This window comes from Malaclemys terrapin, chromosome 4 (genome assembly GCF_027887155.1).
Source record: "Malaclemys terrapin pileata isolate rMalTer1 chromosome 4, rMalTer1.hap1, whole genome shotgun sequence".
NCBI lineage: Eukaryota > Metazoa > Chordata > Testudines > Emydidae > Malaclemys > Malaclemys terrapin.
Window position 1 is genome coordinate 137643298 of NC_071508.1, and position 22803 is coordinate 137666100.

Consider the following 22803-nt stretch of genomic DNA (forward strand, 5'->3'; position numbering starts at 1 on the left):
ACACCGCTTTATAACAGCCCTTAACATATTTGAAGACTGCTGTCAGGTCCCCCCTCAGTCCTCTTTTCTCCAGACTAAACATGCCCAGTCTTTTTAATCTTTCCTCACAGGTCAGGTTTTCGAAACCTTTTATCATTGTTGTTGCTCTCCTCTGGACTCTTCAATTTGTCCACATCTTTCCCCAAGTGTGGTGCCCAGAATTGTACACAGTACTCCAGTGGAGGCCTCCCCTGCACAGTAGAGCAGGACAATTACCTCCCCAGTCAATACACCCCAGAATGATAATATAATATAATATAATATATGGAGATATACCTATCTCATAGAACTGGAAGGGACCCTGAAAGGTCATGAAGTCCAGCCCCCTGCCTTCACTAGCAGGACCAAGTACGAATTTGGCCCTAGATCCTTAAGTGGCCCCCTCCAGGATTGAACTCACAACTTTGGGTTTAACAAGCCAATGCTCAAACCACTGAGCTATCCCTCCTTGTGGTCACAACGCCATCACATTATTGACTCATATTCAATCTAACCCCCAGATCCTCTTCAGAAGTACTACCACTTAGCCAGTTATTCCCCCATCTTGTAGTTATGCATTTGATTTCTCCTTCCTAGGTGAAGTACTTTGGACCTGTCGTTATTGAATTTCATCATGTTGATTTCAGACCATTTGTCTAATTTGTCTAATTTGCATGTGGTAGGCAATGTCTGGCCCTGAGGAAAGCCAATATATAGTGTATTGAGTTATCAGACTCATTCTGGGGATGGGGCAAATTGCATTTTTAATTCAGGGACATGGGCTGTAGCTAGAAAGCTGGGGCCATGTACACCCCTCAGTCCATGCAGGGTTCTCACTGGGGTCAATGGGAGGTTTCTGCACAGATCAAGAGCAGAAAACCCTTCTGTAGTCTCCAAACTCCTACTAGTTGGCCTAGTTTGTGCTGCATCAATGCAGTGGGGAAAAAGTGCTGTAGGGTGCTATGTTCACAGCATACACACAGAGAGGTTAGATAAACACATAAATACTCTTGCTGAAAGGTTGCAAAAAACAGCTTTATTTCTTCAGAATGATAACATATAAGAGCCCAAGACCAGAAAGAAATCAGACTGCTCCCTAAGGAAGTGAGGCACAATTCACCTCACCTTACTATAGGCTGTCTGCCTCCAGACTGACTGCTGCTAGACCCAGATCACATGCTTCCTTACAGAAACCCCTAGTCTGCAAGCAGGACCAGGAAAATCCATTTAAAGTGACAACCTACAATTTCAATACAGTTCTCAATACACCACATAGAGGACTTTGGAGACTCCCAAAACCAAGCAGTATGTGCATTTTGTATGTGCACTGGCCCTACCAAGTTTTTAGAAAATCTAGCCCTTGAAGTGTCATCATTGGACTCTGATCAGTGAGCTATCCAGCCTCCTCTCAGTGCTATTTTTCAGGCCATATGTGAGAGCATTAAGGTCATGTTACACACGATGCAATCTTACTTTACTGATTCTTTTCTAAAAATAAAACTTTAATATTGGCAAAACCTGAAGGTTATGAGGATGAGATAAATACATCAGTGGGGGGGCAGGTGTTTGGAACTTCTGCTATATATTCTAGCAGCAATCTGTTTTTCATGAGAAAAGGACATTTACCTAGGCCCATATCCGATTCTTGTGTATTTGTCTTCTCACTAACTTGCCCTCCCTAAACCAATGCAGAAATGCATAATATAGAAGTGTTTGTTCTGAACAAAGCACGTCGCATTCAACATCTATGTACATGAGAAAATCGCAGCGGTCCCATAGATAGCATTTTAAACAATACACTGAGATGTTAAAGTTTTCTTCTCGGCTCTCAGAAAACTCTACCTGTCTTTGGTTTTCTTTCATTGTTAGAACCAAGGGGGTGAAATGCAGGTCCCATTGAAATCAATGGTAAAATTCCCATTGACTTCAAAAGGGGCAGGATTTCACCACGGTTTTCTGCTAATGGTATTGGTAGCAGAATACGGACAGTTTTATAGGTAAACCCTTGTAATTTCTTATGCTAAGGTTAAGATTTTGTCATGGTTATTTTTAGTAAAAGTCACGGACAGGTCACGGGCAATAAACAAAAATTCACGGAAGCCCATGAACTGTCTGTGACTTTTACTAAAGATAAGGGGGGGTGCTGACTGGAGGCTGACTGAGCCCCATGGGGAAAGGGATGACTGAAGCCCAACCCCTGCTGTGGGAAGAGGGGTCCAACACCTGCCACTGCAGCTGACAACTCCTGAGCCCCCACTGCAGTCTGGAGGCTGGGAGCTCCAGGGAACCTGTGGCGGTTGGGAGCTGTGGGGCTCCTGCTGCCTGTGGCAGCTGGAAGCTCCGGGGGGCCCCCGCCACCCATGGTGGCTGGGAAGGCTGGGAACTCTGGCCCCCACCACCTGCAGTCCCTCAGAGCTCTATGGCTGGCAGTTTGGAGCTGCAGGGTCCCCATGATGGCTGGGAGCTCCAGCCCCGCCGTCCCAGAGCTGAAGCGGAAAATGTCATGGAGGACTCTGAAAGTCACAGAATCCAAGACTTTCCAAGAATTGATGTTTGGAATTCTAGGACCTATTTTCCCCCACTGGTGAAAGTAAAAGATGAGAGATAAATGCTATATAATAAATACTGCAGGCTAGCTCTGCATCTGGAGTAAATCAGCATCACTCCTTTGATTTCAGTGTAGCAACACTGATTTACAACAACTGAGGATCTGCCCCATATCTTTAAATAGTGGTATTCATCTTTGCTATTCATTTATCAACATCTGTCATGCATTAGTATGGAGAGATGCATATGTGCAAAGCCCAGTGAAACTCTCTGGAAATCAAAAATCCGTAAACATACTATATTAAACATGTAAGAGGAAATTCCCGTAAAACCATCAATTCCAGAACTTTTAATCCTTCTAGGAATCTTCTCGCAATGCAAATTTTAAAGGAATAAATAATAATCATACCTCGCTCTTTTGGTCCATAGATCTCAAAATGCTTTACAGAGGGAGTCAGTCTCATTATTCCCATTTTACAGATGAGGAAACTGAGGCACTAAGTGGGGGGAAATAACTTGCCCAAGGTCACACAGCAAGTCAGTGGCCAAGCCGGGAACAGAACCTAAATCCTAGTCCTAGTCCAGTGCCCTATTCACTAGGCTGTGCTACCTGTAACAAATGGCCTCTGCTCTTAAACATGAAGCTTCAAAGTGGTTTACTTAACTCATGCTAGAATTACCCTCAATGCTAGAGGGCGCCATTTCTATTAACCATTCTCAGAGTAGTCCCCCTCCGTAGTTGCTCTTGAGAGTACCATGCTCGGGCGACTGATTCCAACTTGGGTGCCTCTGTGGGACGACAAAGCCAGGTCATATGAACTGGCTAAGAAACTGTTTCTCTTTGTTCTTTGTTCTTCCTCCTTCTTCTCCTCCTCCTCCTCTATCACCCCAATAGGCATGAGAGTGTGGGGATTGAACTTGCTGCGAAGGGCTCCAATGATGCCAACCCTGTTTCAAAAGGAGTCATTGATGTAACTGAAGCACCAGGGCTAAGGAAAACTGGGGTGGGGCATGGAATTTGCAGCTTTACATAGAAAATTGCAAAGAACTTTATCTTTTGTTGGGACAGGCATTACCCTGAGGGAAAACTTTGCCTATGTGCACAGGGATCATGCACCAATTAAGTCCCCAAATCCTGCTCTCCCACCATGCAGTGGGACTACATTGGTCCTGCTGGGTCTGGGAAGCAACATGGAGTCAGGAGCCTTAAGTGTCAACCATCCCTTGCAGAAATACAGCCAACAGCCACGGAAACAGCGCCTTACTTGGGTGTAAGCTCAACAGTTGAGTAGTCCGGCAGGTCCCTGCTGCTGCAGGTTGGAAGGGTTCTGCCCCGATGCAGGTAATGGGTCTGGAAGAGATACTGAGCGTTGTCTTTGGGCAGGGGCAGTAGCGTACTGAGCACCGGCGAGCGCTGGCCAATGACACTCTTTATCGCTGGGCGTCTGGCATATACACTCCTTCAGAAAGAACAAATGGGCTTTAGTTTGATCCCGGTGGAGCAGTGCAAGCTCCCCTATGTGCCAGGATAACAAGCAAGGAGTGGTACCTGTGATAGGGAAAAATAACTTTCCTCTGATCGGCAGAGACATCTGTTTTCTGCAGGTTGGGGCTGTTCTTTTCTCTCAACGCGGGGTTAAATATGTCAGAGCGAAGAAGCCTGCCCACTTCTTCCTGAATCTCTTGGAAGTGCTTCCGTCTGAACACCACCCAGGCCACGTATGTACAGAAGTTGTAGAAGCACTAAACAGAAACAGAGCCCAATCTTACCGAATACGGCTGTGCTACAGAGAAAGCCACAGCATACAAAGGGGAGGCCCAAGTTATCTGCTGGCGTAACTCCACTGACGTCAACAGAGATACATCAGCATAGAATATGACCCAGTATCACAGCATATTCTTTACAGTAGAGACTTGTGGCACAGTAGAATGTCTCTTAATGTGACACTTCCCAGGACCGATGGCCATTTTTAGAGCCAAACACCCTGAGTCCTGTTCAGTCTGCTTGTGTTTCAGTTGGGAACAGTAGTGTCTCCCCACACTGAGTCACTGCAATGTCATAGGGATTAAGTGGTGAACAGGACATTACTTTATAAAAATTTATCGAGAAGACTGGAAATGAAATTACATACCGAATACTACTACAAGAAATGAGATCACCGCATCTCATCCTTGCTTGGCAACTTCAGTATTAAAAGGCCAAAGCTTAGATGTTCACCTAGTTAGCGCCTGGTTAAATACCAGGGATACTTGGCACAGGCTGAACGTGTCCCCATTACATAGAATTTCTGCTAAGAGCTGGTCTAGGCCAGAAACTTACGTAGCTATAGCTACATCTCTCCGGTGGGAAAAATCCACACCGCTGGGTTGTAGCTGTGCCGACCTAACCCCTGGTATAGACAGCACTAGGTTGACGGAAGAATTCTTCTGTCAACCTAGTAACAGCCTGTCGGGGAGGTGGATTAACTATATTGTCGGGTTGGTGTAGGTAGCGTCTACACAGAAGTGCTAATTTCCGCAGCTGTGCTGCTTTAGCGTTTCAGGTGTGGACAAGCCCTAAGTAAGCACATCACAATCCACTGGAGTCCAAAATATCGTATTGGTTTCAAATGTTTTCTATGAATCTGGTGAAGTATGGTATCTGGAAATTAATTGTCAAAACCTGTTCACAGAGCTATTCCTGCCTTGACATCTAGAAACATTACTGTGAATGATGGGATATGTTACTGTCGTCTTTAAGACTGTTACATTTCTGAATCATACAGTGCTAGGCTCACGGCTGCAATTGTGAACTTTGGATTTAACCCGAATGGAAGTTTCAAACTGAACTCTATTTTCTTGCTGATATTTTTCCTTTCATCACTTGCAAACTGCTTTGTTACTGTAGGGTTGCTCATGAAGATTTTGAGCTGCTTTGTTTTATTTTCTGTAGGGACAATGAGGAACAACACGGAGGCCTTCAAAATTGGAGTAAAAGAGCACACCAAGTGATGTAAAAACAGGACAAAATTGGTGGCTGACCCACTTTCTCAGTGTCTTGTCTCAGCAGGAACAATTCTGAGGAAGTGTGTGTTAGTGACAATTTAAGCAACTCACTGCTTTCTCCACCACTAGGTATCCTGGCCCAGAGCCTCATTGGAAGCCATACTGATTTACACCACTGACTTCCACAGAGCTAAATCAGCTTACACCAGCTGATGATCTTGCCCAATATCTTGAACCCAGGGCAGTTACCATTTCTGACGCTTCCTCATTTCATCTTATTCTAGGATTAGCGAAAAATCTCAGTGTCTATCCACAAATGTCTCTTTCTTACCTCAAAGAACTCTCGGTCCTTCTGTGATGATGATGTTTTTCTCCTAAGACAATCAACAATAGCAAAAAATTAATAGCCGGAGTTATGCTTTCAAGTCTCTGAACAGCATACTGGACACAAATCAGATGGCTACCACCAAGCTGACATTTCACCAGCACAGTAAGGCTGGTTGCTGAGCAACCATCTTTACCAGCAATGCAGAGGCCCAGTGCCCAAGAGAAAGGCAGGATTTCTGGACTGACTCAGAAAGAAAAGAAAGAAAATGCACCACACTATGTGGCTTAGCTAATTCAATCGGCCAGAGACCGAATGTCATGGGCCTGATAGTTGATGATAGATGATACCATACCTGAGGCTCCTATTAATTTCCAATAGAGTTTTGGGTTCTGTCTCTATTAAGATTGGGCCCTGTGGGTGGGATTTTAAAAAATACTCAGCCTTGGTCTAATTTCACAGTCGATGGAAAAACTCTCATTGACTTCAATGGGGGCATAGCCAGGATGGGAGCAGTATCCGCTCAAAGCTGAGAGACGATACAGGAGACATGGAAAGGGAGAGGATTTCTGGGACTCAGAGAGGAAATGTAAAACTCGCAGAAGAATGACAAAGCTTTAGGAGAACGGCCTCTGTTAAAGTAACGGTAGCGTTCCTCGTGAAAGGCTTGCTCTGGAAGTACATCGATCTGATTCACACTTGTGCCAAGCGTTTGGGACACCGGGCCGTGGACATACCTGTAGATCTGGAAGACAGAACCCCCACCTACGAAGAGCCATTCAATCATTCTGCAAGGGGGCAGACTTTGCTACTGCGGAATGGGGAGCAATTTCCCCCCTAATCCAGGCCCTACAGATTCCTGCAGGACCTGGGTAGATCCTAAGGGATGTGCAAGAGGCTCTGTGCCTCCATGCCAGCACTCAGGGCCACTGTAGCTTTCCCTGGTTTCCCAACAGTGCAGCGCCAATTGTTCCATACAACCAGGGCTTCCCCAGCTGCCACTGCACCCAGAAATCTCTGTACAGAGGGGAGAGCAAAAGTGATATGCTTTAGGCTGCATGAATTGTTCACTGGCTTTTTTACTGGCCAGGAGAAAGATGTGCCTCCCTCCCAGCCCCACTCCATTCCTCTGCCCTCTTTCCCCAAACCTGACACCTCCCCAGCTGCAGATCCCAAACCCTATGTGCTATGCAGGGTTCAAGGTAAGGAGAGATGATGGCACAGAGGCAGCTGACTCCCTTCAGCATGGGAAGGGTAGGAGCCCCTGAGCTTAACAGTGGCCAAGCAACGTGGCCCATTGTCACTGCGGAATTCTAAAGTCACTTCAACGTATTTTGTTGCTCATCAGTCCCTGTAATGCGCTATCAGCCACGAACATTCTAATCGTGAAATCTAACAGTGGATTAAGTAAAATGACCCCTTAAGAGCCGATTTCACCTTTTAGCACGATGCAGCTTGTGCAGGCCCTTAATGACAAAATCCTCCAACTGCTTTCTGCATTCTAGGAAACCCAACCACTCTAAATGAAAGATTGACAGAAAATAGCCTTTCAACTGGAGCCCAGCAGGGCTGTGGTCTCCATCCCTCTCCCTTCCAATGCTAACCATGCAGGGGGAGGTAAACCCAAGAAAACTGCTCAAGGTAAAACTTCCTAAAGTTAATGGGAGACTTTAGTTCCTGTGTTTGGTGCACTCTTACTCATTAGCTAAGAAAATGATGACGGAGTTAGGAAAAAGGTAAACTTCAACAAGCTCAGTAGGGGGCATTGTAAGAAACGTGTGAATGGCTAAGTGAGTGAAGTGCATCCCGTGCACTAGAAACCCAGTCAGAAGGAGTTTGTAGAACTGGCAGTGAGTCTGCAGAAATGAACGCATTAGACATAGTGGAGGAAAGCGTAGCCAAACCCAGATGCTACATTAAGCAGAGGCGTGTATGCTTATGAAAACACAATGTTCTCTAACTTTTATGGGACCCTGCATCCTGCATGTGGATGCAACTGAAAATAAATGCTTCATATGCCATTTTAGCAGCTCTCTGATCCACACCTATGTGTTTTATGGACCAGGGACCACAACAAGGTCCGGGTGAGTCCTGCCTCAGACTTCAAGTGGGGCCCCGCTTTAGCCATATTTGTGTAAGTAATGTATGCAGCTCTGGGGACACAACCTATTTTTTCCCATTATGACAAAATGCCCAGAAGGAAATTGGCACTATAAAAAAATTGCACAATCTGTCCCAGCAGTTTCAGAGGAGAAAGCTAGACACACCTATTCCTTCCTCCGGGTTGGAGACATAAAAGAACTAGAGCTCATACACACAAATAGGTTTGCTGGGGAACTCCTCAAAACACAGTCTGAGATAACATCAAAACAGGACTCCTAAGCTGCGCTTCACAAACATTTCAATCATTATTAAGTTGCATGTGGATACCATTTGAAGCCTCACGCTACTCTTCCTCCAGAATAGACTCCTTTCTAAACCCTTGGAGAAAACTTCACAGGAACAATTAATAACTTAACAGCTGGGTAGGAATAATTATAGTACAGCTGGGTGGGAAATGCTTTTCCCATCCCTGGAAAAATGTTGAGATTTCAAAAAAAAAATTTCCATTCCAAAGTGGGACAAAAAGTCGAAATCTCAAACCAACAAACTGAGAAACAATCAGGCTTGGGTCAGCTGAAACATTTCATTTCAATCTTTTTGAAATGTTTCGGTTTTGACCTTTTTTGCATTTTTAATTTAAAAAATATATAATTAGCTTAGATTTCTAACTGAAAAGTCATATGGAACCAAAGCAACAAAAGTTGTCATTTAAAAAATGCTGAAGTGTACCATTTTAGCAATTTCAGAACTTTTTTTCCCCAGAAGTTTTTCAAATCGAGAAATTAGTGGAAACTGACCCTGTCCCATAAATAGTTTCAAAGAATCAGTATTTTCTAACAAAAACACTGAATTGAAAAATTCTCAACCAGCTCCAATAATTAGTAAATGTTGATCAGAGTGACACAATCACATTTGTTTTAGGCAGCCTATGGAATTCCCAGTGACCATTCAGCCATTTCAATGCTAATCTAAGTCAATTTGGGAAAGTTTATATATTATTTATGTAATTGCAAAACATGTTTGTATCTTTCACAGGTGGATGGATGGATAGAATCAAATACATTCAAGGTGTGTTGGGTTTTCAGTTGCCTTCAATGGGAGCAGAGGTAGGCCAAAGCTAAGCGCTTTTGAAAATGCCACCCTTACTTTAGATTAGATAGATAGATAGATATTTTCAAAAGCACTCAGCATTGGCCTATGTCTATGCCCTTTGAACTCAATTGAAAATCCCACCCATAATGAATATACTTGATTGCCTCTCATCCCTCTTCCCACCCTTCCTATATTGTTTGTCTTCTTAGGCCATGTCTATACTACAAAATTAGGTCGACCTAATTTACATTGGCACACAACCACCACATTTATTAAATCGCTTGTGAGCGTGCACACTTGGCTCCTTGTGTTGGTGCTGCACATCCTCACTGGGAGCGCTTGTGTCCATTGTATGGTCAGTGTGGGGCACTGTGGGACGGTTCCTGAAAGCCAGTAACAGTCAATGTATCTACACAGTATCTACACTGACACTGCGTCGGCTTAATTACATCGACTGTGACTCTACTCTGCTCAGGAAAGTGATGTTACCAAATCAGTGTGGAGAGGCCTTTATGTTGGCGAGAGCCAAATTTAAATGAAGACGCTTGGACAGCTAGGTTGACACAAGGCAGCTTACGTAGACCTACCCATGTAGTGTAGACCAGGCCCTAGACTCTAAGCTCTTTGAGGCAGGGACCACATCTACCTCTATGTTTCTACAGAGCCTGGCACAGTGGGGCCCCGATCCTCTTCAGAGCCTCTGGGCACAATTATAATATAAATACTAAATAATACTGACAATTCTCATTCACATCTCTTCACTTTTTACCCAGATTGTTGCAGGTTTTTTTTTTTTTAAATTAACTTCTCTCTATATAGCTACAACCCTGCTCCTTTCCCTCTACCAGGAAAGAGAAGGGAGAGAACTGGCAGCAGACTCGGTAAGTAGGGCAGAGCTCCTGTTCCACTGATTTCTTGTCCAGAGAGTTTTATCCTAGCAAGGACAGTGAGCAGATTAGTTCTTCAGAGCCAGTAGCTCTAGCTGGCCCAGAGAAGACATTGCACAAATTGAGTCTTGTACCTGCAGCCTTTGAAGCTGTATTACAGTCTATGCTCCAACCGGAAAAATAAAATGCTGGCATGACCCACCCTGTCCAATCAGCAAGAAAATGAAAACAACCCTACAGCACCACCCCAAACTGCAGTCTGCCCAGAGATCCAGCAGCTGGTCACACAATGCTGTGTGTGCTGGTCACACAATCCTGTGACCCCAGGGTGCACAGGGAGTTCTGTGCTGTGCTCTTTACTCCTCATGCTTCAGGGCCTCATGATATGGGGCACACACTGGCAATCTACATCTGGAGGGACTGGGGAACAGCTTGGTCATGGAAGTAGGTAGCAGAAGGCTTCAGCAACAGGACAGCAACAGTGTGGATGGACTGTGCCAGCACAGTACACTGGTGCATAGCAGTTCACTGATCACAAGGAGGTATGTGACATAGCACTGGTATATTACATGGATTAATTAGTTTACCTTTCTCCTTCTAAGAGGTATTAACCTTCCCTCCTCCCTGCTACATTGCCCTCACAATCTTCTCTGAGGCTGTGGAAATGGCAATTAATGTCAGCACTGTCATTTGCCCAGTTGCCTGTGCTGGACCCACTCAATACCACATTGTTCCTATAGCCACCAAGGCTTCTGCTCAGCTGGATCTGAGCTGCAAGTCAGGTCTCCAAAGCCCCGCTGCAGTGTGTTGCAGTCCTATGGCCTGTGTTATGCAGAAGGTCAGACTAGAGGACACAGTGGTCCCGTCTGGCTTTACAATCTATGAATCACTTGGCAGGCCTCCTATTTATAACAAAAGTCTATAACATTTTCCACGCTGCTCACTTGGCCCTGGCCAATGCTTTCCCTCCTGCAGTGCTCACTTGGACTGGATTATTGTGGGCTTTTGTCTTTGTCAAAGAAAAGGTCTGGCTAGACTGCAAGTGGGAGATGTGACTGCAGCACATCTAGACATACCTGAGTTACCTTTGATCTAAGTGAGTTCAAAGCCAGCGTGAGTAACACTAGCAATGAAATCACAGCACATGGAAGGCTGCACAGGTTAGCCCTGTCCGCCGGGAACACCAGGGCACAGCCGCCACCCATACTGCTGTGGCTTCAATGCTATTCTTACTCGAGCTAGCTTTGATCTAGCTAGATCACAGCTGACTTGGGTATGCCTACACCTGCTGCAATCACACCTCCTGAGTGCAGTGCAGACATACCCAAAATGAGGGCCCTGGCCCATACGTGGACTGGCTGGATGTCAGGTGTAATGGCAACTATTGCCCCCACAAGCGGTGTAAAGTCAAGGTCGATGTAGTTAGGTCAACGCAGTGTCAGTGTAGACACCATGTTGCTTATGTCGATTGTTACGGGCTTTCAGGAGCCATCCCACAATGCCCCACACTGACTACAATCAATACAAGTGTACCTGGTGAGGAATCATCATAGGGAAAATTACTCAGTGCATTTCCTTACTTTCCACAAGCCATGTGATGCTGCTCAGCCATTCCTAGTCCAAGAATAAGGATGCAGTACACCTTGGCAAGGTGTTTCTTGGTTCCTGTTAGCTTAGCCAATGTCTCCTCCTGTTCTTTTTGGTCTAACACACTGGGGTTTCTGTTTTAAAAGAAGGAAAAAGAATTATTTTAAAGGGTGTTTTGTTTAGGTGAGATACGTCTGAATGTTTATGAAAGGAAAGAATATGTATAAACCATCACACTGCATAACCAACCCAGAGGACCCGTTTGCAGTCAGATTGATTTAGAGCATTTTCAGGGCTGGTGGGGCAACACAGCATGGGACTTGGCCCCATAAGTTCTCTCTGACCCTGCGGGGTTTGCAAGCTCCACATCTACAGACTGCCAGGGGAATCTCTCTGGTTTTATCAAGCTTGTGAGCCCTTCTTGTAGCCTAGACATGGACCCTTGGGACTTCTTGCAGGTTCAGATATACACCATATATGGGCACACTTCATTGTACAATTGGTGCCACACTGAGCAAACATCTCCAAAAGCCTTCAAAAAAATGCTGAAAGGTTCTCATCCTCTTTTAGGACAAATTAATAAAGCTAATGTAGAACTCTCAGACTAAGCCATTTCTGAAATATGAGATTCCAGGAACAATAAAGGTAGAAGATTATTTTTAGAATGTGAAGAAAACACTTGTTTTTATGTTTTCTAGCTCAAACTGCCACCCATGAGGTGGAGTGACTTTCACTGCTTTTTGGAAGGATGGCTGGTTGAGTTTGGAGTTCTTTGCTCAGTGTATCTGTACCTGTAAGAAATCTGCTACTACCCAGGCTGGGACTCGTAAAGCGTCAGAAAAGCACCAAGTAAAGATAAAACACAGAGGTTGTCTTTCTTTACCATACCCAGATCTGAAACTAGATCAACAGGGTCATGGGAAAAGGAATCTAGATGGACCCAGAGGGGCTTTGACATGAATGCCTCTATAACTGGAGGGTCTGGCTGGAGAATCTTGCCCGCATGCTCGGGGTTCAGCTGATCGCCATATTTGGGGTCGGGAAGGAATTTTCCTCCAGGGTAGATTGGCAGAGGCCCTGGAGGTTTTTCGCCTTCCTCCGCAGCATGGGGCAGGGGTCACTTGCTGGGCAGGGGTCGCTTGCTGGAGGATTCTCTGCGACTTGAAGTCTTTAAATCGTGATTTGGGGACTTCAACAGCTGAGTCAAGGGAGAGAATTATTCCAGGAGTGGGTGGGTCAGCTTTTGTGGCCTGCATCATGCGGGAGGTCAGACTAGATGATCATAATGGTTCCTTCTGACCTTAAAGTCTCTGAGGCTATAAAAAAAAAAAACCTTCCAAAGCAAGAATGTTTGAAACGCAGAGGTAATCGGTGCGTTCAGTCAGTTACGTACTTTAGCAAGAGTCTAACTATTCACCGTTTCAGTGGACAGCATCTTACCTTTCCAGATGGAGACACTAGAAATTTCAGGACCTGCAGGCTGTCTTTCACCAGCCATGAGATCATCTTACTGGTCGCAGCCCGCAGCTCTACCAGCGAATCCAAGACCACATATGTGAAATCACATTTATGATTTATGGATCTCGTTTATTTATTTATGAATAAGGCTACATTTTAGTCACAGGTATTTTTAGTAAAAGTCACGGACAGGTCACAGGCAGTAAACAAAAATTCACAGCCCGTGACCTGTCCATGACTTGTACTATATACCCCTGACTAAATCTTAGGAAGGGAGGCGGCTCGGGGGTGCTGCGGGTGCTCGGGAGGGGGCAGCCCGGGGGCACCATGGGTGCTTGGGGGGGTGCAGCCTAGGGGGCACTGCGGGTGCTCATGGGGGGTCGGCACAGGGGGCACCAAAGGTGCTCGGGGGGCCAGCCCGGGGGGGGGCTGCAGGTGCTTGGGGGGGCAACCCGGAGGTGCTGCAGGTGCTGGGGGGAGCAGCCCGGGACACCTGCAGGTGCTGGAGTGGGTGGGCAGTGGCATGCAGCCCGGGATCCGCACTGGTGCTGGGAAAGGCAGGGCTGGCAGGCTCCCTACCCAGCTCCTCGTGGCTCCCCGGAAGCAGCAACATGTCCCTCCTTCAACTCCTAGCTCCTCACACTGTCCCTGCCTCAAGTGCCGGCTCCGCAGCTCCCATTGGCCGGGAACTGAGGGAAGGACATGTCGCCACTTCCAGGGTGCCCCCCAAGGTAAGCGCTGCCCACAGCCCTCACCTCCTCCCGCGCCCCAACCCCCAGCCCTGAGCCCCCTCCCACACCCAAACTCCTGCTGCTGGGGGGAGAAGGGGCGGTGGCCTGAGACTGCCCTAGCAGCAGCCAGTGCTATGGAAGTGTCTACATTTAAATTTCATTCCCGCTGACGTAACTCCCCTGCTACGCCAACTTAATAACTCTATCTCCATAAGCACTGTAGAGTCAAGGTCAATGTACTCATGTTGACAGTGTCAGTGCACTGTGTTACTTATGTTGATTGTTACTGGCTTTCAGGAGCCATCCCACAATGCCCCACACTGACAGTACAATCAATACAAGCACTCCTGGTGAGGACATGCACCGTCGACACAAGGAGCACAGTGTAGACACGCACAAGTGATGTAATTACTGCAGAAGCTGCATGCCAAGGTAAGTTAAGTTGACTTAATTTTGTAGTGCTGACATGGCCTTACATGGTCAGATGGACACCTCACCTATGGATGTGGAGTTTATCAATCCTACAGACAGGGCCGTCCCTATGGGGGTGCGGCACCCGGGGCGGAAGTGATGGATTTGTCTCTTTTGCGACCGACCACATCTGCCAATCGCACCAGCCCATGGGGCCCCCAGACTGCAGGGCCTGGAGCGGTCGCCCCAATTTGCCCTACCCAAGGGACGGCTCTGCCTACAGAGCAAAAGACAAATCCTCAGCAGTCTATCCCACAAAAACAAACAAAGTAGTCACACTTTATATTAAGGCTCCACTCACAAATGGTTTATAAAGGATTGAGTGAGAGAAGCGAGAGAAACACAAAAGGAGACAGAGAAGGCTGTATAGTCACAGAAGCACTGGTAGCATAACCCTGAGAAAAAGCTGAGAGAGAGAGAGATTTTAGTAACAGTGCTAGCTGAAAAGAGGCTTGGAACTCTGGGCAAAGACACTATCTCCTGTTGTTTGATTCCTCCTGTGTTCATCATAAACAGGACTTTGGTCATCTTTGTAAATAAACAGGAGTGCATCAAAGAGATAACTGATTCTGTCATCAAGTTCTCCTAACGAAACCAACCCACAGGACCCTGCATTTTGTCTAACCACTTGGGTCAAAACGAGATAACAGTATATAACCATCTCACAAATACTTCTCATGCTGCAACATGCTTATAACATCTAGTCACACTTTATAAACCATTTATAAGTGGAGCCCTAAAACGAAGTGTGGCCCAAAAATCAAATCTTCCTTAGGCACAAGACCACATATGAAAAATATCAGGTGGAATCTATTTATGTAAGGACACTGGTGGGGGTTAAAATCAGGCATATGATGGAAAGCTATTTTCAACCTTATCTACTTTGGAATTTCTATTGTAGCTCCATAATATATGGGATTAATTAGCACTACACCCACTAGCAATTAATTTGGCAGGTTGCTGGACATAACAACCTGCTAAGGGTTGATATGTCAAATCCTGCTGGAAGCTAGGAAACAGGTTGAAACGTCACAAGCTGCTGACTGACTAACTTTGTGCAGAGGGAGACACACCTCTGCTCATTTGTAATAGCTGCTGTAAATTATGTGGGACACTAGTGAACTCCTATCTGATTACTTGGGGCCCTATCTTGCACACACAAAGGGCTGGGCTTAATGCTTACTACCACGATTCATCCCAGTGAAGAAAAAGGAAATATAAGTTGTAGTTGATTAGCACTGCAGTAGTACCTAGAGGCTCCAGTTGAGATGGTGGCCCCATTTCACTAGGCACTGTGAAGGCACAGTAGGCACAGTAAGACGCAGCCCAGGCCCCAAAGAGCATACAGTCTAAATAGACAAGACAGACAAAGGAGAACTAACATATTAGGAAGGCAGGAGAGACAATTCTCAGTAGTGAGCAGTATGTCTAGGACGATGTGTTTGTAGGATTGGGCCCTCCATCTTTAACACTGTAAACTGTGCCTGGTTGTGTCAGCATTTCAAAACATACCTGTAATGCTCCCCTTGTAGATAAACGACCTTTACATTCAAATGTCCCAACAGAGACAGTAATGGGAAATCTAGTCTGTATCTATTATGAGCCCAATCCTGCAGCAGTCCTTGCTCATGTGTGGTGTCCCATTAAGCAATGATACTATTCACTTGAGTAAGGCCTGCCTGCACGGGGAGAGTCAGGCCCTGTGTCCTTAAATCAGTAAAGTCTCTTACTTACACCATAAAAGATTTGGGTTTCTTTTCCAGGGCAATTTTTTCCAGATAATACGATAAATAGAAAAGCAGAGCCATGAGGAACTCATCCAGCTGCTTACTCCTAAATGGAAGACAACAAGATTACCTTCATGTATGTAATACTACTGATGTCAGGCTGAACCTAAAAACATGTCCTTGCCCCGAAGCGCCTACAGTCTACCAACACTTAGTACTTAGCCTAGAGCTTCCTAGTAGACCTATTCATAATAGTAAGCACTACACCCACTAGCAAGGGTTTGCAGGGACATGTCCCTACAAAAATACTAATCAAAACAGTCCAAGAAACATGCTGAAGGGTGGATCTGCATGTGGACATTCCAGGAGATGGGCCTTCTGAAGCAGGTGGGTTATAAAACATATGACTTCTGTGTACAAAATACACTGTTAAGTGTCAAGTATCAGAGGGGTAGCTGTGTTAGTCTGAATCTGTAAAAAGCAACAGAGGGTCCTGTGGCACCTTTAAGACTAACAGAAGTATTGGGAGCATAAGCTTTCGTGGGTAAGAACCTCACTTCTTCAGATGCTTATGCTCCCAATACTTCTGTTAGTCTTAAAGGTGCCACAGGACCCTCTGTTGCTTTTTACCATTAAGTGTGGAACCCGCATTTAAAAGTCCAAGCAGAAAAACGCCTCTCTTCCCAAGTGATCATTCCCTTAGGGCTAGATTGTGGCTGTAGGCCGGGCCCTGAGCAAAAGGTAGTGAGGAAGTGGTACCACCCCATTGTGCCTCAGGGACGTATCTCTGAGGTACAATTCCTTCTCTGTTTCCCTCTTGTTCTGGGCAGCAGGGAAGTAATTTACTGCTGACAAATACCAACAGCAAATTCTGACACCTTCTGCACCAGCTCAGCAGTTCTAATATTGGCAGCGCAGAACAAAGGCTCCACCTTATTCTTTCCTCCCTTCTAGGGCCTTGTGCCAGACCCGATGTGTGAGTAAGTCTGCATGGGGATGCAATTAGAATTACTATCCTGCATGAGTGTTGAGCCCCAAATCACAGTCTAGCCCTTAGTAAACACAGTGAAAGACCCTTTCATAAGAGTAAGGGAATTACCTTGTTGTTCTCTGTTAGGGCTGAAATGCATTTGGTAGCACTTTCCACTGAACTTTATAGTTGACAGAGGAGAGATTTTAAAGCTCTAATATTTCGCTCTCCACTTTTTATAAGCTCTGAATCCATCACCATCAGTTATTAAAACACACAGCACACAGACACAAAATTCTTAGAACAAATTCCAGACTACATACCTCATAACTGCTGTAAAAGAAGGTATATGATATGATTCATCTTCTTGTACCAGAAACAAAGCAGCATCTAAAAATGCACCAAGTGGAAAAAATGGATGTCAAAAATATTTCTGAGGAAAAACTTTTAGAGGAAATACTTTCCTAACCTGTAAGGATAACACTGTGCTGAGACCAAATGACAGTGTTTACTCACATTTAACATCGTCTAATGTAACACACGCATTTTGTCCCCGCTTCGACAGCCTAGGGGATTTCTCTTCTTGTATATTCATTCTTTTCTCAGGGAATCTTGCACCAAACAAATCTCGAAACATACTAGGAGTCGATCTACAGGCGGGATTTAAAATACGCTGTTAATTCCACTTATTTGGGTTACAATCAGATACAAGTTTGCTGTTAACATCTGGGACGTTCTCTTTCCAGTTGATTCAATTTAAAGATGTAGTAGTTAAAAAAGGTTTGATGAATACTCTGAAGACTTTCTTTCTTTCTTTCTTTCTTTCTTTCTTTCTTTCTTTCTTTCTTTCTTTAACAAGCTATTGCAAGTAGACCACATTCAGCCAACCAAGATCCTTCAACTCTTCAGAGCACTTCTGAATGTGGTTCTTTCATTTGGTAATATAATAAATTGTGACCATACTACTTAGGTCAAAGACATTTTAGGTTATGGGTGGTAAAGAGGAAAGTTAACTGTGCCTTTTAGTGTATGCCAATCTAGTCCATGTGTAACATAAATAATAATGGTAACAACAAATTAAGTGCTTTACAAACATGAATTAATTAATCCATCCTCACAAGACCCCTCTCTATAGATAAGTATTATTGTCCCCATTTTAACAGATGTGGAAACAGCGGCAGAGATGTTCAGTGACTTGCCCACGACCAAAAGGAGCTGGAGTCAGAGCTAGGAATAGACATTAGGAGTTCCTGGCTTCCAGTCCTGTGCTCAGACCACTAACCACGCAGCCTGAAATGACTGCTGAAGTGACAGATTACCTTCTGCCTTACATACTTCATTAAAACAAGATAAAATATAGATTCTTAAAACTATGGGCAAAAGGTTCCACCCAAATAATGCTGCTTTCCTGTTTTAACCAAGTGAGTTTAAACTGGAATACCTGTCTAGTGTTTTACTACCCATTTCCTGAAAATGGATGGTTTTGCCCTTCTTGAGTTTCTCTTTAGCATCTGCGGCGGGGATGGAGCTGTAACACATACAGAGTGAACATTCAGAAAGGTAAAGTGCAATTGGACAGGGAAGTGGTGCAACAAATTCAGTATATACTGGAATTTAACACCCACATGTTTGGGCCTCCCTGTGACACTGAGACAAATCTCTGAACGGTGATTGGGTCAGGGTATCAGACATTGCTTTTGCTATCCATCGAGGCAGGTTTAGAAAGGGACAAATACATCTGACAAATTTCATATCCTCCCACTCCTGCATCTGCCACACAGAGCACTGCAAGGTAGGAGAGAGATAGGAAGGGAAAGGTTGTTTCCTGACCTACGGCCTGCTCCAACTGAAATCAATGAGCCCCTGACTGGGCTCTTACTCCTCTTTTGTCTCAGAGAGGATGGGCTTGAAAAGTGAGCCACCTTGTTCTAGAGTTTGCTGTCAGGGTCCCTGTACACTGTGGGACACAAGAAACTCACTAATCCTTACAGGGCAAGCAGGCAGGCAGGGAGCAGCACACCTGAAGACAGCAGAGAGGCTGGTAGACTTGCTGGGACCCATTATTTAAAGGGGCATGTGTGATGGGCAGATAGGGTGACCAGATGTCCCGATTTTATAGGGACAGTCCCGATTTTTGGGTCTTTTTCTTATATAGGCTCCTATTACCCCCCACCCCCGTCCCGATTTTTCATTTTTGCTGTCTGGTCACCCTATGGGCAGACAAAGCAGCAGGAGTAGGGAAGAGACAGTATACACAGGAGAAATCCACACCTGAGGAAGATCTGGAATGCATATGAAAGGGGCGGGGAGGCAGCAAGTGGGAGTCATGTGTGACCGACTCCAAATCATCCGCCCTGCATGGCACATACTCACACTGTCAGCTGTTTCGGGAAAGAACAGGAAGCCTATATTTTTTTCAGTGGCCCAAATTTTTTGTAGATTTCGGCCCATTAAAGTCTTAATCCACAACTGCCACAAAAATGTAAAAAAATAATAATGTTTAAGAGCAATATCACCCCTTGACAGGCGCAGTTGCATTATGCCTACAGTTCCTGGGTGCTTGAAAGTACTTCAGGGTCAAACATAGCAGTGGACACAGCTCCATGTCTTCAGTGAAGTTGCACCCAATGCATCAGTTCTGAATTTGGCCCTTGGCTTTCAGAGCATTGTCTCAGGCATGTGCCTATCTGATATAACATGCTGGAATCCTCTTGTAGTGAACACTGCTGGAGAGCAGTGCAAAGTGTCACTAACATATTCAATATTTCTATGGCAAATTTCTCTTTCCATTAATCTACTGGGGTAAACGACAATACGTTCTACGGAGTGAAAGTTAAAAAGCTATTCCCTCCACAGGGAAAATAAATATGTAGGGCCTGGTCCTGCAGTTCATATTTGGGCAAAACCCCATTGGGATCCAATTTTTACCTGTATAAGGACTGCTGGATCAAGGCCTTAGTTTGTACATTTTAAAAATTGTAACTTTTACCTTGCAAATTCAAGTGTTTTGGTATCCTCTTTCCAGTACCACACCCCTGGGGCTATTTTTGTCATCTATAAAAATTAAAATATAATGTCATGTGTAAGCTCTTTAACTACTTTTTAAAATCTAATCCAGGCATATTCTCAACCCAATTAAACAAAGTATTCATAATACAAACACTATGTAGTTTGACCATAGTTTGTTCTGTCTCAATTGTCCATTTCACCCACATGTTGTCAGGCAAGTCTCTGAAACTGGTTCCTGAGCTGGCCAAACAGACAAAATCTTTGGGGTCAAAAACTGACCGACTAAGGAAGAGAAAAATGGGTTTTTAATTCTTTTTTGCTTATTTCAGATTCTAAAGAAGGCCTGAAAGGTTTACTGGGGGGTTTTAACTTTTTTTTAACATTAGAAATGTAAATCATGCTTACATTGGAAGACTCTGGAGAACTAGTAAATGCAAAGCTATTAAGAACAGAAAGGGGTTTAGTCAGGCTCTTTAAAATACATTATTTTTTGTTTGTTTCTGGTAACATCTATTTAACTTCAAGGACTATTTAAGACTTTGGAGAAAGGAAATCTTTGTTAAAGATTCAGCAGGTTCCTTGCTCATTTAACTTAGGTATGAAGAGTTCACAAAACATCTTTTAGACCTCCCAGTGGTCATCCAACAAAACCAGAGAAGATAAGATTTTATATTCTTTATATTTCCAAGTAAAAAATAAGGAGAAAAAACATTTGGAAGGGAAAAAAACCCCACCAAAAACCTTTCAGTCTTCTTTATACATCATTAAAAAGGAAAGATTGCAAAGGCTTAAAAAACCCTTTGCAGGTCACCTTTAAGATAACATGCATCCAATTGCTGGGACCCTTGCTCTTCAGTTAAGGATAATTAGTTTAAATACAGTATTGCATTAAGGTTTTCTGTCACTTTTGCCAGCTGACCAACCAATCTCACAGAAATCCACACAGACTCTGACTCAGTTCTAAAATGTTGTCAGAACACTGGACTTAAGGCTTGTCTACACGGCCCTCACAGTCACAGTGTGGATGACAGGGGTGTGAATTGCAGTGCCTTGTGTAGATCCTGCTAGCATGACCTAAAGGGCTATGTTTCAAACAGGACTATGCTAATGTAAACTTGGTAACTTTTAGATCACATTAGCAGGGACCACCTGGGGTAGTGAGAGCGCAACACTTTAATGTGCACTGGAGTTCACATGCCAGAAGTTCGCATTGCAGGGCCACGTGGACAAGACCTTAGAATATCAAAATAATTTCATGTCAGCAGAAGGCAACCTGCATAATGGTTAGAACCCTGAACGGGGAGTCAAGAGATCTGGGTTTTATTCCTGATGCTCACACTAACCAATTGTTTGATCTTGCCCTCTTTGGGCCTCAATTTTTCCAACTGTACAATGGAAATAAAAAAACCTTTTTTTCAAGTGCTTTGCAATCCTCTGATGAAAGGGATTGCATAAATGCAGGATCTTGAGATTGCAAACATGGGATTATCAATTCAGTTAAAGATCAAGTAGAAGGTGATGATTAGTGATGCAGGAGATGGATAATGAGATACAAGTGTAAACAATGATAGCAAAACGGAATAAAGAACTTAACTGTGTCTGCAAACTATACCGTGCAGACATAACTCTCTGGCTGCTCGCTTAAATGTGTGGTCACATATGGTCATTAAAACCAAAATGGCAGGCGGTTTAATCTGTATTGAAGTCTTCTGATAGCAAACAATTATAATTCTTCCTGATATAGTACAGCACCTTCCACCACCAGAAGATCTCTAAGAAGGCAACTTCCCTAGGAGATAAGTGTCACTAACATGTTAAAACAAGGAGGAGTCCTTGTGGCACCTCCATGCATCAGATGAAGTGGGTTTTAGCCCATGAAAGCTTATTCTCAAACAAATTTCTTAGTCTCTAAGGTGCCACAAGGACTCCTCTTTATTTTTGCTGCTACAGACTAACACGGCTGCTACTCTGAAACCTGTCACTAACATGTTAGTATCATTAACCTTTTACAGGTGCAGAAATTGAGACACAAAGTCGTTTTCCAGAAGTCCTCAGTGGAACTGGAAAGAAAACCCAGGAGTCCGGACTCCAGCAGAAAAGGTACCACGCCATTCTCCTCTCCCCTGCATTAGTAGTTAAAGCCAAAATAAACAGCAGGCAGGAGATCACCTTTGTTCCCTTAAAGTCTACATCACTTTGCAGACTGCGTAGGCAGCTTGCGCCTGGCCCCTCTGGTTACTTTAGGGGCTGCCGGCATGCCTGCAAACTACTGCCGGTGCTGTCCCTGCTCGGGCTGTTTGCAGGCGTTATCTGCAACCCTCCTCCCCTTGCACTAGCCAGCAAACCCTTCTCCATGACCTCCGCTTCTCCCGGCCAGGGCACTGCGAGGAAGTGCCGTGCAGCAGCCGTGGGGGGAAACTTACAGGTTGCATGGTGCTTGGGAGCCCGCCTGCCGCAGAGAGAACAATGCGGCTCCTGGAGGCATTGTTTACGGTGGTATCCCGGTAACAGCCCCTGGAAACTATAAGTTCCATCGTGCAATGCACCCTGCCATGCTGCTTTGCACGCTGGGACTTGCAATCTATTTGCCCTGCCCCTCAGCGTCATAGGTCAGGCTGGCTAACTCAGCTTCCAAGGGCCATCTCTGTCCCCCTGGAGTGGGAAAGTGGGGGTTCCGGTGCAATAACCACATCTCTCTGGCCAGTCCTTGGGGCTTGCGTTGTGACTGGGAGGAGAGACTGGCAGACGCAGGGCTGCCTTGGCGTCCCTGGTCACTGACACAGTCCTTGCAGGAGGTACCCAGTGAATGTAGCTGCATGGTGGCACCGCCTCCCTCGGTGTGGCCCTTCCAAGATTTGAATGTGTCCCCGGAGACCAAAGGGCTGAGTGCTTC

At 45.0% G+C, this 22803-nt stretch overlaps 1 protein-coding gene across 1 annotated transcript; it reads right to left on the bottom strand.

The window, feature by feature from the left end:
• Positions 1-1032: 1032 nt before the first annotated feature.
• Positions 1033-22444, bottom strand: PPP1R36 (protein phosphatase 1 regulatory subunit 36). The gene is made up of 11 exons (XM_054024797.1): positions 22334-22444; positions 19891-19955; positions 18343-18429; positions 17418-17551; positions 17225-17291; positions 15939-16037; positions 11538-11678; positions 5882-5924; positions 4115-4308; positions 3831-4025; positions 1033-3513 (listed from the first exon to the last, which is right to left on the bottom strand). Exons 1-11 carry the CDS (start codon positions 22442-22444, stop codon positions 3273-3275), a joined length of 1377 nt encoding a protein of 458 aa, XP_053880772.1. The 3' UTR covers positions 1033-3272.
• Between the last annotated feature and the right edge of the window lie 359 nt (positions 22445-22803).

What these genes read in the sequence shown, in the direction of transcription:
- PPP1R36 (XM_054024797.1), bottom strand. Translation starts at nt 22,444, where the DNA reads ATGGAACTTATAGTTTCCAGGGGCTGTTACCGGGATACCACCGTAAAC. An exon ending in AAACCCAAATCTTTTATGGT is followed by an intron (nt 11,679 to 15,938) that starts GTAAGTAAGAGA and finishes CTTTTAAAACAG; the next exon opens with AAACCCCAGTGTGTTAGACC. An exon ending in ACTGTTGAGCTTACACCCAA is followed by an intron (nt 3,514 to 3,830) that starts GTAAGGCGCTGT and finishes CTTTTGAAACAG; the next exon opens with GGTTGGCATCATTGGAGCCC.